Source organism: Sphaeramia orbicularis, chromosome 17, assembly GCF_902148855.1.
Source record: "Sphaeramia orbicularis chromosome 17, fSphaOr1.1, whole genome shotgun sequence".
Taxonomy (NCBI): domain Eukaryota; kingdom Metazoa; phylum Chordata; class Actinopteri; order Kurtiformes; family Apogonidae; genus Sphaeramia; species Sphaeramia orbicularis.
Genome location: NC_043973.1, coordinates 35,681,949 through 35,696,266, shown reverse-complemented (window position 1 = coordinate 35,696,266; position 14,318 = coordinate 35,681,949). Strand labels below are relative to the sequence as shown.

At 37.0% G+C, this 14,318-nt stretch overlaps 1 protein-coding gene across 1 annotated transcript in view; it reads left to right on the top strand.

Moving 5' to 3' along the window:
• The window catches only part of LOC115437056 (protein crumbs homolog 1-like), a 31,885-nt gene extending 18,056 nt beyond the window's left edge, over positions 1–13,829 (top strand). Inside the window, exons 5-8 of the mRNA XM_030160134.1 lie at positions 2,478–3,393; positions 6,889–6,930; positions 7,014–7,136; positions 13,308–13,829. Coding sequence (XP_030015994.1) covers positions 2,478–3,393; positions 6,889–6,930; positions 7,014–7,136; positions 13,308–13,560 — 1,334 coding nt within the window. The 3' untranslated portion in view covers positions 13,561–13,829. The remainder of the gene's footprint in view (positions 1–2,477; positions 3,394–6,888; positions 6,931–7,013; positions 7,137–13,307) is intronic.
• The last annotated feature ends 489 nt before the right edge of the window (positions 13,830–14,318 follow it).

The window sequence follows — 14,318 nt, the reverse complement described above, 5'->3', positions numbered from 1 at the left end:
TGATAGAAGTCTAAGCCTATTATGCTGGGCCGTTTTGGGGCTTGGTGTGGATCCGCTGCAGGGACCTGAGTCCAGATTGCCTTCCCTTCAGGACATTCACCTATGCAGGCGCTGATTAATTACAGAGTGGCTGATTACAGCAGGGAACAGAGGTGAGGCATGGATCCTACATGGGACTCCTCTAAGACGTCGTAATCCCTCGTCAGATTAAGTCTGTCGCCACATGCCTGTGGAAGTTAATGATGACATGGCTTCCTGGACAGGTCACATGTTTACAGCAGATCACACTGTATTTGTTTTGTACTCAGTCTGTTTAGGGTGTGAACACGAACACGGATTTTCAGGGAGGTTGTCCTTTGCCACACTTTTCCAAACAACATTTATTAAACACTTAATTTAGCTTTTACCCTGCCCTTTGAAGGGGAGGCAAGGGGTTATTGTTTTTGGTTTGGTTTGTTTGTTTTTTGTTTGTTGACACTCTAAGAGCAAAACTATTGGTTGAATTCATACTAAATTTGGTTTATAGATTGACAATGACCCGGAGACCCTAGATCTGATTACATTTGGGGAAAAGTGGGTCGAAGTTCCAAATTTTATGAATTTTTTCAGTCTTTTTATTCTCAAAACATTGCTATCCTATATTAAAGTTTTGTGCAAGTTGAATGGACAGTGTGCGGGATGCCTTTTTTCTTCTTCACTCGTATCTCATGCTCCTACGCACCTGTCCCCTGAAGGCTTTTTAGGTGTGCACCAGCCTCCATACCTTAGAATAATGTTCTATAAAATGACATAGCTGTCCTCATCTACGGTGCATTATGTAATCAAAAGATTCAGACAATCTAAAGAAATCTCTGTTTACAAGGAATAAAGATTAAAATCAATAATAGATGCCCTTCAGGTCCTCAGGCAGCACTGCATTAAAATTAGACATGATTCTATAATGGAAACCACAGCATATGATCAGAAAAACTTCTATAAATCATTGTCTTTGAATACATTTCACCATCCACAAACGCAGGTTAGAGCTCTATCTATGTTCTAATGTGAAAAGAACATAGTTTCAAGAGATTTCAAATCACTGTGTACTCTGTGTATTTTCTGGTTTCCATAGGCTCAAAGAATACACAAAAATATTTTTATTGATGTTGAAAAATTTAAAGGTGGGGCAGGAGATCTTAGAAAAACGGTTTGAGCAGCTACATTTTGAAAATACTCACTGCAAAAGTCCAAACCCCTTTCTTCAGACGTCCCCCGCAGCCACGCCTCCAGAGTACTGGCATGCGTAATGCTTGTTTCCGAGGGTTCATGAGCGCTGCACAGAAACAATTTGCCCGGCCCCGGGTCCAGCTCCAGCTCGGGCTCCGACCCCAGCCATGGGCCCCGGCCTCGGCTATGGCTCTGACCCCGGCTATGGCTCTGACCCCGGCTCTGGCTCCAGCCCCGATCCATGCATATCTCATTCAGTCTCCTCCAACCCCCCTGCTCTTCCAGAACAGCCCCAGTTCCGACCTGGTTCATCATATCTGGCTAACGCTACATTTCCTGCTGATTCATGTTTGTGACTCAACAGTTTTCCGATGAACTTTCCGTCCTAATATAACTAATATAGCCAAGCTCTGGCTTCGGCTTCGTTTCCTGTACAAGTGCTCCAAACCTCTGAGAACGCACGATTTATGCACGAAGAGGGGTACACACAGAGGGGGAGGGACAAATGGCAGTTGAGTTTGATAGATATATCATCGTTCAATCATTTCGAGTGGGCGCTTAAAATGATTGGATGGTGTTTTTCAGTCCTGTCTGTTCCACAGGTGACTAAATTTTTTTGTTTTTGTGCTAGAGCATTTAATTAATTGGTTCTAATCATGGTGTGAAGGGGATTTTAAGCAATATAGTAGAAAATGCTCCAGGAAAACATCTCCTACCCCACTTTTAAGAAAGGTTAAACAGAGACACTAAAGTAGCACTGGGTCTTTATGGGTTAAAAATTGTTGCTTTATACTGTTTTCAATCAAGACAGTTATTTATTGTAAGAAAACCAAATGTTTTACTTTCTTTGGTCTCAGGAGGATATGGTACATTCATAAAACAAAGTGATGGATCACTTTCATGCATGAATTATACATCAGTAATAGGCTAAATTTATACATGATCCATTATGATGAAGACACAGCAGTGGTTTAGATATAGAACTGCCTGGCAAAAGTGTACACCCCTTAGCAAATGTTCTTATTTTATGCTATTTTTCTTTTTTTTCTGTATAAATCTTTTTGAAAAATAAAATTATAAATAAATAAATAAATAAATGTAAAATACATGATTTCATTGAAAAATGCAAAATGCAGAGGATACAATAATAAATGGTGAAAATCATGAACAAACAAAAAAAAAGAACTGCCCGGTAAAAATAGTATATTGTTAATATTTTACAGACCCTCCTAACTTCACAGTCCTGTTTTCAATCATTATCTGTCTTCCAGGTTTGTCTAATGTGACGTTTCGGGCTGAAAGTCGTCCTTTGCATTATCGCAGTAACGGGAAAATAAAACGCAGCCTGGACAGCGTCTCCCTCAGCTTCAGAAGTAGACAGTCGTCTGCCACTTTACTGCATGCACAGAAGGACTCCCACTTCCTCACTGTGTCTGTCCAGGACTCAAACCTGGTCCTAGACCTGCAGGTAGGGGTCTACAGATCGGCCCCCCATGTGACAAGTCTGGGTCCGGTCAGTGATGGAGAGTGGCACACAGTGGAACTCAACATGGAGAACCACACATCTCCAAACTCCCCATGGATCTTAAACCTGGATGGAGGTAGAAAGGAGGAGCTACTAGTGACCCCAATAAGAGCTGGGGGTCTGGACTTTCTCAGAGACTCTGCAGACGTCTTCCTGGGGGGGATGAACCTGGACTCTGGAGCCGGTCTGTCTGGATGTCTGGGTCCTGTTAACATGGGAGGCATTCTCCTTCCTTTTCACCTGGACTCTGAGCTGAACCTCCCCAGACCCCAGGAGGAGCAGTTTGTGAGGGTCAACGTGGACGCAGCCCCTCGGTACGGCTGCTGGGGGTCTAGCGTTTGTGCACCCAATCCTTGTCAGAACCAGGGCGTATGTGAAGACCTGTTTGACCTCCATCACTGCACGTGTCCTCCAGAGTGGACTGGGACGCTGTGCCGGGACCCCACGGACAGCTGCGTCTCCAGCCCATGTATCCACGGTAACTGCATCAACCTGTCAGGACGATACAAGTGTGCGTGTGAGCCAGGGTTCAGCGGTGAGCGGTGCGAGGCGGAGGTGGACATGTGTGAAAACAGCAACTGTAGCAGCGGCGCCACATGTCTCAAAGGCTTCCAGAGCTATTCCTGCCTCTGTCCTCACAATCTAACAGGTCCACTCTGCAGGTGAGTTCATCCACCGTTTATTCAGAATATCAAACTGGTGTCAGATAGAAAAGGGACCCCCATGGAAAAATGACCCCCCTTATGGAAAAGTTACCCACCTCCAATAAATCACCAAATTTGTAAAAGAAAAAAAAAAAAAGTGTATTTAAGGTATATATAAGAAAATATCAGTTCTGCAATATATCACGATATTTCATTTCAGAATACTGTATCAATATTAAAAAGTACTGTATCGATATTTTTAGGTATTTATTCAAATGCAGATATGGTGGAGGTTCATTTTTGTTTTTTGTTTTTCTTTTTTGTTTATATTTTATTTATTATTATTTAACACTGTTTTATTAACCCTCCAGTATCCCATCCAGCTAGGCCCTTACTAAGCACCAAGTGTGCCTTTTTGGCACACTTGTGGAATAATGTCAAAAAAATTTTCATTCAGTTTGTTTTTAATTCTTTTACACTTTTTTTCTATTTCATCAACTTGAGCCGCGAATAAAAATACCAAATACTCAATAATTGTCACATTTTTTAACCCTTTAAATGTCGTGTTTGTAATGTAAACAAACCATTTTTTTGGATGCAAAAAACTCAAAAAATTATTATTTTTTCAATATACTACATAAAAAGTGGATCACATATTATTTGATTTTTTCATCCTGGCATATGTCAATGATTAACTCCAACATTGGTTAATTTGCATTATTATTTTTGGCGCTAGATCAAATGTTCAAAAATACTAGCATCTGTCACCAAGTGTACGTAAAAGGCACACCTATAAATCAAACTATTAAATATTATATATTGATTTATTTTTCTGCTCTAATTTGATTTTATTTTTGTAAATCCAGCTCAGCCCTAATCATACAGATCAAATGGAAGAAATAGTGCGTTTTAGGCACACTTGTCAGACAGATGCTAGTCTGGTCATTTTCTTTTGTTTACAATGTGCACATTTGAGTTGGTGGACAGAATTTTAAAGATCATGCAAAAATGAACAACTTTTGAATTCTAACCTTATTTAAATTGTGAAAAATAATATGAAGTTTTTTAACACAAAGTGCAAAGTGTGCATAAAAGGCGCACCTGGATACCAGAGGGTTAAATAATGTTAGTTCCTTTGTTGGGACTGAACTAGAATAATGTTATGATCTTTTGGAATATGAACATTTGAACAGGATCTTAAACTGTAATGTCTGTAAAACTAAATTATTTTTTATAAATTATAATAAATTGAATAAAAGTATTATCCAATTTCAGTTTGAATACAGGACCATTTTGTGATATAACATTAGATCCTGTTGTGATCAAATAAAAATGTGTTTAGTATTTGTGCAGATTTCTGCTGTAATTAAGTTTTCCAAGGAAATAATCATTTTTAAAAATGAAACAAAATTTTTTTTTGCCTTTTTAACAGTATCATGATATATCGTGATATATCGTATTGTGATCCTAGTATTGTGATTTGTATCGTATCGCCAGATTCTTGCCGATACACAGCCCTATATATGAACACAAAACATGTTATAAAAAGCACAAACATTTATTAACAATCATGCATTGCACAAATGTACAAGCATATGATATTACAAATATACAGTTGTGGAAAAAATTATTAGACCATTAAAAGTCATCAAAAACAATGGTTCTGCAATCCAGTCCTAACTCCTGTGTGTGTCGTGTGACTAAAACAGACAGAAAAGAAAACATGGAATGTTTAAAAGCACTGGTTTTGTCAGTACAATGCCACAGATATTGATGGAAGAACTGAAGTGATTTTGGTTTTTATCAAGAAAACATGTTAAATGGATAGATATCAGCTGTTAAATTAAACTACTATGAGCTATTTTTGTTTTTATCATTATATTTGTCCAAACAAATGTACCTTTAGTTGGACCAGGAATTAAAATGAACAATAAATTGAAGAAAACAAGTGAAGTCTAATAATTTTTTCCATAATTGTATCTGTGAATCTGTGATGAACACCTGTTATTTACTCAAAAAAAAACTGTTATTGATTTAAATCCCATAACCTTTACTGGAATCTGTTTTCACCTATTCGGTATTACATAGTTTCTGTTAAAAAATATTACTAAATTTATATATGGTATATATTAGAAAATAAATGCATAAAACCTATTTTTTTCCACAATTTGTTCTTAATTTAGGGTAGATTTCATGTCTATGATGTCCAGCAACTCTAAAGTGAACACAGATTATTCACTTCAATGGCTATATGGATGAATTAATTTAGTAGTTTCTGGTGAAAATTTCAAATTATACACATATATTTAAGCTTAATACGATATACAAATGTATTAGAACATTTTTATTAACATACAGTACAAATGCATATAAGGGGTCAAAACTCTATGGGGTGGGCCAGTTTTTCATGCTAGAAAATTGACCCGCGGGTCACAATTCTACATAGAAAAGTGAGCCGGGGGTCAGAGTTTCATGGCGTCAGAATTCTATATGACACCGGCAGCAGCCCTGACCCTTAGTATGAATCTAACAGAGTATGTTTACAACTGATTTACAGACCCTTAACGGGAAGTTTCAGTCAAAAGGGGTGTTTTGTCACAATATGAACACAACATTCTATTAATGAGTGTAAAAGAAACAACAATCTAGTGTGAGATGTACATATATAGTCCTTAGTTCATCAATTTTTATTAATTTAGCTAAATAGTAGGTCTAATAAAAACTGCTCCACTATCTGAATTATTCTAATTACATTACAGATGTCTTTGTGGCAATGATTATGATTAAACCTTAAAGACCTAGAACTAGTTTAGTGGCAGCTCCCAGATGAATTTTTCCTCTACATTTAATGTTTCCTAAGTGATTAATCATTGTTTATTTTAATATCTATCAGTGAAAATGACATAATTTCCTATATTTAAACACTGTCTGTATACTAGAATACATTCACTTTTCACGATCATTCTGGTGTAAAAATCTATGGTCTAAATGTACAAAAACCTATCTATATAATAACACTTTATCACATGTCATCATAACGTTAGAACTTTTGCTATTTATTTTCCAATTTATGTTATTAAAGGATGTAAGATTTGGCACATTTGAATCTGTAATATGGATAATTTCCAAAGAATTGTAGTGTAGAGTTCTTAATAAGTATGACTGCTTGTGATATTTTTGCACTAAGTGGTTGAATATGTTCAGTCTTAAGTCTCTTGGTAACAGATTAATAACTCATTCATGTCACTTTGGAGTAGAATGAGTTCATCATTTCCATTTCACCGAAAATGTCACGTATACTCATCTGGTTCTGTTCAAATGAAGAACTCAACCTTTAAGATTTACAGCATTAAAATGCAACATATACATTAATGCAGCAGTAATATGACCCTGTAAACATCATATACAATAATAAAACACTGATATGTCACTATCCTGGTACTGCTGTTAGTATTTTTACTCAAATAAAGCATCTGAATGACTTACACTGACAAACCAACTTTCCTCTTACAGTGAGAAACTTCCAGAAATCCCATGGTACATTGAGATAAACCCGTAAGTACCACCACACAAATCAGCAACATATTATTTTTCTGCATTAATTCTTATACAGTGGTACCTTTCTCTCCTCTGTCCAGACTTCCTCAGTTGCCTGTATCCACATGTATGGGTAGAAGATGGAACTACAGCTGCTTTAACGGAGGAAACTGCTCCAGAGAAGACCACACCTGTTCCTGTCTGCCTGGTTTCACCGGAGAATGGTAGGACAGCAGAGTCACAATACTTTATTAACCCCAGGGGGAAATTATTGGGTGCTACATTTGCTCCATTCAAGTATAATAAAGAAAAAAGCCGGAAAGAATTATCAATACAACAGAAAAAGAAAAATGTATAAATATATATAAAGCTCTAAATATATATATATATATATATATATATACACACACACACACACACACACACACACACACACACACACACACATATATATATATATATATATGTACATACACAGGCTTTCTGCAGGTATTAGCAAATCTAATTTAATGCTTTTTAATGCTGTTTTTAATGCCACTTTAAGCAACTTTAATGGCCATGTCCAACTGCAGATACAGTTTTATATATAGTTTTATGTTTTGACAGGCTTTAACCAGGTTCTGAATGGTTCTTCCTCCAGTCACTTCTGCCGAAACTTGAATTTTACTATTTTTCCAACAATTACTAATATTCTCTCCGCTCTTTCACCACAGCATGACCACACTCACAGCACGTTACATTCCAAGCATCCAGTGTTGTAACTTTGTGTATCAGCCATAAACAATAGTCAATTAAAGTCAATCATCACACTATACTTCCAATCAAAATTATTAAATGTCTATATAATCAAAATTAATTGTGAATAATAATGCTTTTTTCCATCAAGTGTATTTAATTTTTTTAATGCCTCTGGACACTGAATTTAATGCTTTTTAATGACATTTAAGGCCTTAATTTTCACAAAATCTATTGAATGACTTTTAATGCTTTTTAATGATCTGCAGAAACCCTGATATAGCTCTGAATATATACATACATATATATATATATATATATATATATATATATATATATATATATGTATATGTATATATATATATATATGTGTGTGTGTGTGTGTGTGTGTGTGTGTATTAAAACATTCTATTAAGACACAAAATTAGAACAGCATTTTGTGCAACATGTATGTTTTTACAATATTATCAATATGATAATTAAGAATTTTTTTTAAAATTTCATTGTACCTGTACAATGACAATAAAGACATTCAATTCAAATATACATAGTAAGTGTGCAAAAATATACTTGTGTGTACTAGGGATGTAATGATTACCGGTATAACGATAAACGGCGGTAAAATTGCAGATGGTTAGTATTACCGTTTAAATTCTAATTATCATGATAACCACGTTTGATTACCACACTTTTAGGGGAAAAAACCCTATGGAAAGATCTGATTTTATGTCAAATATTTGAGTATAATTTTAATTTAATTACAATTTTAATTTTCTATACCTAATATTTGGAACCAATATTCACTTTTAAAGTCTTTGAAAAGGTTCGTTAAGCATCTGTGTGTTATTTATGCAATAAATTATATACGTTTTTCAAATTGGATTTTGTATTTTCTTGTGTGTTTTCTGTCCTTTTGTATTTATATAGTAGGTTAAAGTGAAGAAAATAATAGGCAGATGATTTAGATGAAGTTGTGCTGAAAAAACAGATCCCAAACATGGGTATAGTAAACATTTGTTTATATAGTATATAAAGGCAAAATCAAAAGGACTGAAAAATGGACAAAATAGGCTTAGACCACTAAGGGTTAATATTTGAATGTTTCTGCAACAGAAGGGACATTGTGAAAATTATTATTTTTTATTTATTTTTAAATACAACTTAGTTAAATTATTTCAGTGTGTATTAGTACTTTTTGAACATTTTGAGCACAGTTTCAATAATACCACGATAATAATGATAACCGTGATAGTTTTGGTCACAATAACTGTGATGTGAAATTTACCTATTGTTACATCCCTAGTGTGTACGGGTAATTCTAATTCTGCGGTTATGAGGTGGAGTTGAACAGTCTGATGGTCACATGTCATTCAGTGATGCATTTGTTTTGCATCTCACTGAACATGCTCCTGTGACTGACCAGTACATCACAGAGTGGGTGTGTGGAGTTGTCCAGTATTGTCTTGGTTATGGACAACATCCACCTCTCCGACACCGCCGTCACAGACTCAGACTCCATCCCCACAACATTACTGGTCTTGCAGATCAGCCTCTTGAGTCTGTTGGCATCTGCAGCCCTCAGCCTGCAATAGCACAGAGAATGGCACTGGTCACAACAGACTGGTAGAAGATCCTGACCAGCGTCCAGCAGATGTGGAATGACCTCAGCTGCCTCAGGAAGTACTGACGGCTTTGGCCCTTCATGTAGATGCACATATTTAGCTCCTGGTCACATGCAAATGAAGCTTAGTGGTGCTTCCTAAGTCCCACGCACATTTTCCTCCTATCTCTAAGCTCAATCAGCTGATTTCCATCTTCATCCAATCACAACCCGACATGCTTCCTGTTAGCCAGTCACACGTGAGCTGCCATACTTCCAAGTGTTCCCTCCACACTGTTATCTGTGTTTCATGGCTGTTTTACAGACCTCCTCCACTCCTCCTAAGCCTAGTTTAACTCTGAAAGGCAGCACCCCTCAGCTTCATCATCCTCATCATCAGGCTCTAGGCTCCTTCTTTAATCTACAGACTCACTAGTACTTCACCTAGTCATTTTCCTGTCAGGGTGTGAGCACCAAATTTTAACAGACATAGGATGAAATGTTTGTAATTTTGTTGTCATTGTACTTTATATTTTCTGAATGAAATTCACTATATGGACAAAAATAATGGGACACACTTATAGTGTGTTCAACTTGTCAGTTGTCTTTAATTATCACAGTAAAGGTTATATATCTATATATCTATATATATCTATATCTACACCTATCTATATATATATCTATATATCTATATCTATATCTATATATCTACAGGGTGGGGAAGCAAAATTTACAATGAACATTTAGTTGTTTTTTTCTCAGCAGGCACTACTTCAATTGTTTTGAAACCAAACATATATTGATGTCATAATCATACCTAACACTATTATCCATACCTTTTCAGAAACTTTTGCCCATATGAGTAATCAGGAAAGCAAACGTCAAAGAGTGTGTGATTTGCTGAATGCACTCGTCACACCAAAGGAGATTTCAAAAATAGTCGGAGTGTCCATAAAGACTGTTTATAATGGAAAGAAGAGAATGACTATGAGCAAAACTATTACGAGAAAGTCTGGAAGATACTATTAAAGAAGAATGGGAGAAGTTGTCACCCGAATATTTGAGGAACACTTGCACAAGTTTCAGGAAGCGTGTGAAGGCAGTTATTGAGAAAGAAGGAGGACACATTGAATAAAAACATTTTCTATTATATAAATTTTCTTGTGGCAAATAAATTCTCATGACTTTCAATAAACTAATTGGTCATACACTGTCTTTCAATCCCTGCCTCAAAATATTGTAAATTTTGCTTCCCCACCCTGTATATCTATCTATCTATCTATCTATCTATCTATCTATCTATCTATCTATCTATCTATCTATCTATCTATCTATCTATCTATCTATCTATCTATATACACACACACACACATGTATATATATATATATATATATATATATATATATATATATATATATATATATATATATATATATATATATATATATACATATATATATATATATATATAAACATTCCCAATTAGTTTGAAGACGAAAGAAAAAGTGTGGAGCTGGGGAAAATGGCATTAAATCTGTAATTTGACATTTCCTACGGGAAAAGAAGGGCAAAAATTAGCTATATTAGTATGAGTTAATGCATGTTTTCCCCTTTCAGATTTTAAATTTTTATCTTGAAACTGTAACATAACCAATGGAACAAATCACCGATCACAAAACAAGGATTTAGAGGGCAGCGTCTCTGTGGACGGGATTTAAGTACGATACAGGTTACGCTCAAAGTATGTCATGGTTTGAACCGAACGACAGACAAGTGATCTGAGGCTGGAGTGACCTTGGGTGAAACTGAGTGTGGAATTCTGATAAGGCCACATTTGTACTCCCACTGGCCTTCAGACTTCTGTGAAACTACATCCACAATCACTAAGGATATAAACGTGAAACACTGTACTTTTCCATCAGTGACACTGTGTCAAATAGAGGATCATGGAGGACTTCACACTACTTTTCTTTTTTTTTTTTTTTTTTACATAGTTTTTAGTAGATTTTCTCTTTTTTCAGTACAATACAATGTATACATTCAAGTATAGTTCAGTTAGTTTCTTTTCCCCCTACAAAGCTGCAAATGTATTCTCACAAACCTCTACAAGCAACACAGGATGAAAATGAGAGAAAACAATAACAATTATAGCAAACAATGTTCACTTCCAAAAAAAAAAAAAAAAAAAGGAAAAAAAAAAGGCTGTAGATATAAATCTTCATCAGAGGCAGAATGACAATACCTTGATAAACAACATGGAGTATTGCATCACCAATAAATATTATTGCAGCAACAAAGGTAACATAGGTTCCCATCTTTTAGTAAATATGGTTTTATGTGATCTGTTCCATCTGGTAAATATCCCAAACTTTTTGAATCCATGTATTATATGAGGGAGGTTCTGCTTTTATCCAACTGATGGTTGTAGACTTTAAGGCAGCGGTGAATCATACACTATATTGCCAAAAGTATTGGCTCACCCATCCAAATAATCAGAATCAGGTGTTCCAATCACTTCCATGGCCACAGGTGTATAAAATCCAGCACCTAGGCATGCAGACTGCTTTTACAAACATTTGTGACAGAATGGGTCGCTCTCAGGAGCTCAGTGAATTCCAGCGTGGAACTGTGATAGGATGCCACCTGTGCAACAAATCCAGTCGTGAAATTTCCTGGCTCCCAAATATTCCACAGTCAACTGTCAGCTGTATTATAAGAAAGTGGAAGTGTTTGGGAACAACAGCAACTCAGCCATGAAGTGGTAGGCCACGTAAACTGACGGAGCGGGGTCAGTGGATGCTGAGGCGCATAGTGCGAAGAGGTCACCAACTTTCTGCAGAGTCAATGGCTACAGACCTCCAAACTTCATGTGGCCTTCAGATTAGCTCCAGAACAGTGCGCAGAGAGCTTCATGGAATGGGTTTCCGTGGCCGAGCAGCTGCATCCAAGCCACACATCACCAAGTGCAATGCAAAGCGCCGGATGCAGTGGTGTAAAGCACGCCGCCACTGGACTGTAGAGCAGTGGAGGCACCTTCTCTGGAGTGACCAATCACGCTTCTCCATCTGGCAATCTGATGGACAGGTCTGGGTTTGGTGGTCACCAGGAGAACAATACTTGTGGGCCCGCATTGTGCCAAGTGTAAAGTTTGGTGGAGGGGGGATTATGGTGTGGGGTTGTTTTTCAGGAGCTGGGCTTGGCCCCTTAGTTCCAGTGAAAGGAACTGTGAATGCTTCAGCATACCAAGACATTTTGGACAATTCCATGCTCCCAACTTTGTGGCAACAGTTTGGAGCTGGCCCCTTCCTCTTCCAACATGACTGTGCACCAGTGCACAAAGCAAGGTCCATAAAGACATGGATGACAGAGTCTGGTGTGGATGAACTGGACTGGCCTGCACAGAGTCCTGACCTCAACCCCACAGAACACCTTTGGGATGAATTAGAGCGGAGACTGAGAGCCAGGCCTTCTGTCCAACATCAGTGTGTGACCTCACAAATGCGCTTCTGGAAGAATGGTCCAAAATTCCCATGAACACACTCCTAAACCTTGTGGACAGCCTTCCCAGAAGAGTTGAAGCTGTTATAGCTGCAAAGGGTGGACCCACGTCAGATTGAACCCCATAGACTAGGAATGGGATGGCACTGAAATTCATATGTGAGTTAAGGCAGGTGAGCAAATACTTTTGGCAATATAGTGTATATCCTACAGGTATTTATCTGCTTTTCTATCCAGACCTTCAGGTATTACTCCCAGAACTGCCTCTGTGAAGTTTTGTGGGATGTTCATTTGAAAAACCTCCCTCCAAAACACACTAAACTGAGGACAAAGCCAAAATATGTGGGTGCGATCGGCTCTATGGGCTCCACAGTTCCTCCAGCATCAACTGGGATGTTGGGAGCCCATCTGAGACGCTATTTCTGTTGTTTTGAAATATCTAGTGATTATTTTCCATTTGAATTCCCTCCATGAATTAGAATTTGTAACCAGATGTGCCTCCGTATATACATCACGCCAATCACTTCTTTTCTTTTAATATCTGAATTTGTTTTTTTCCAGGTGTGAAAAGGACGTGGATGAATGTGCCTCGGAACCCTGCATGAACGGAGGCTTCTGTCTGAACTACATCAACAGTTTTGAGTGTGTGTGTGACATGAACTACTCAGGGATCCACTGCCAAATGGACGTCAGCGACTTCTACCTGTACTTGTTCTTGGGCCTGTGGCAGAACCTCTTCCAGCTGGTGTCCTACCTGGTCATGCGCCTCGACGACGAGCCAGAAATCGAGTGGGGGTTCAATTTTAATGATTAGAACCCTTCACTTCGTACCCGTCAACAGACTCCACTTCATCAAATCAGAACAAATAGACACATAATTCCCCCCAAATTGTCACATATCACTCATTCATTGAATACAGCTGGTCTGTAATAAGTTACTGAAATCTGTTAGTGAATACAGCAGATGGGTATTTATTGTTTAACACGTTTTCTGATTTATAAGTTATTTATTTAGAGAAATTCACTCAGGGTTTCTGCAGGTCATTAAAAAGCATTAAATAGATTTTGTAAAAATTAAGGCCTTAAATTATGGAGGACTGAACCTGCCATATTGAAAAATATAAACAGAATATAAAAATGGCTTGATAAATTAATTTCTGTACCATTTATTTATCTATCTATTTTGTCCTTATTTATATTTTTCCTTATTTAATTTTTATTTAAATTTTTTTAAATGGCATTAAAAAGGATTAAATTCAATGTCCAGAGGAATTAAAAAATTAAATACACTTGATGGAAAAAGAGCATTGTTATTCACGATTTATTTTGATTATGTAAACATGTAATAATTTTGATAGGAAATATAGTGTGATTGACAGGCTGAACCCTTTAATTTGCTATTGTTTATAGCCGATACGCGATGTCCCAACACCGGATGCTTGGAACGTAACGTGCTGTGAGTGTGCTCATGCCGTGGCGAAAAAGCAGATGGAATATTAGCAAATGTCGGAAAAATGGGAAAATGGAAGTTTCAGAAGTGATTGGAGGAGGAACTATTCAGAACCTGGTTAA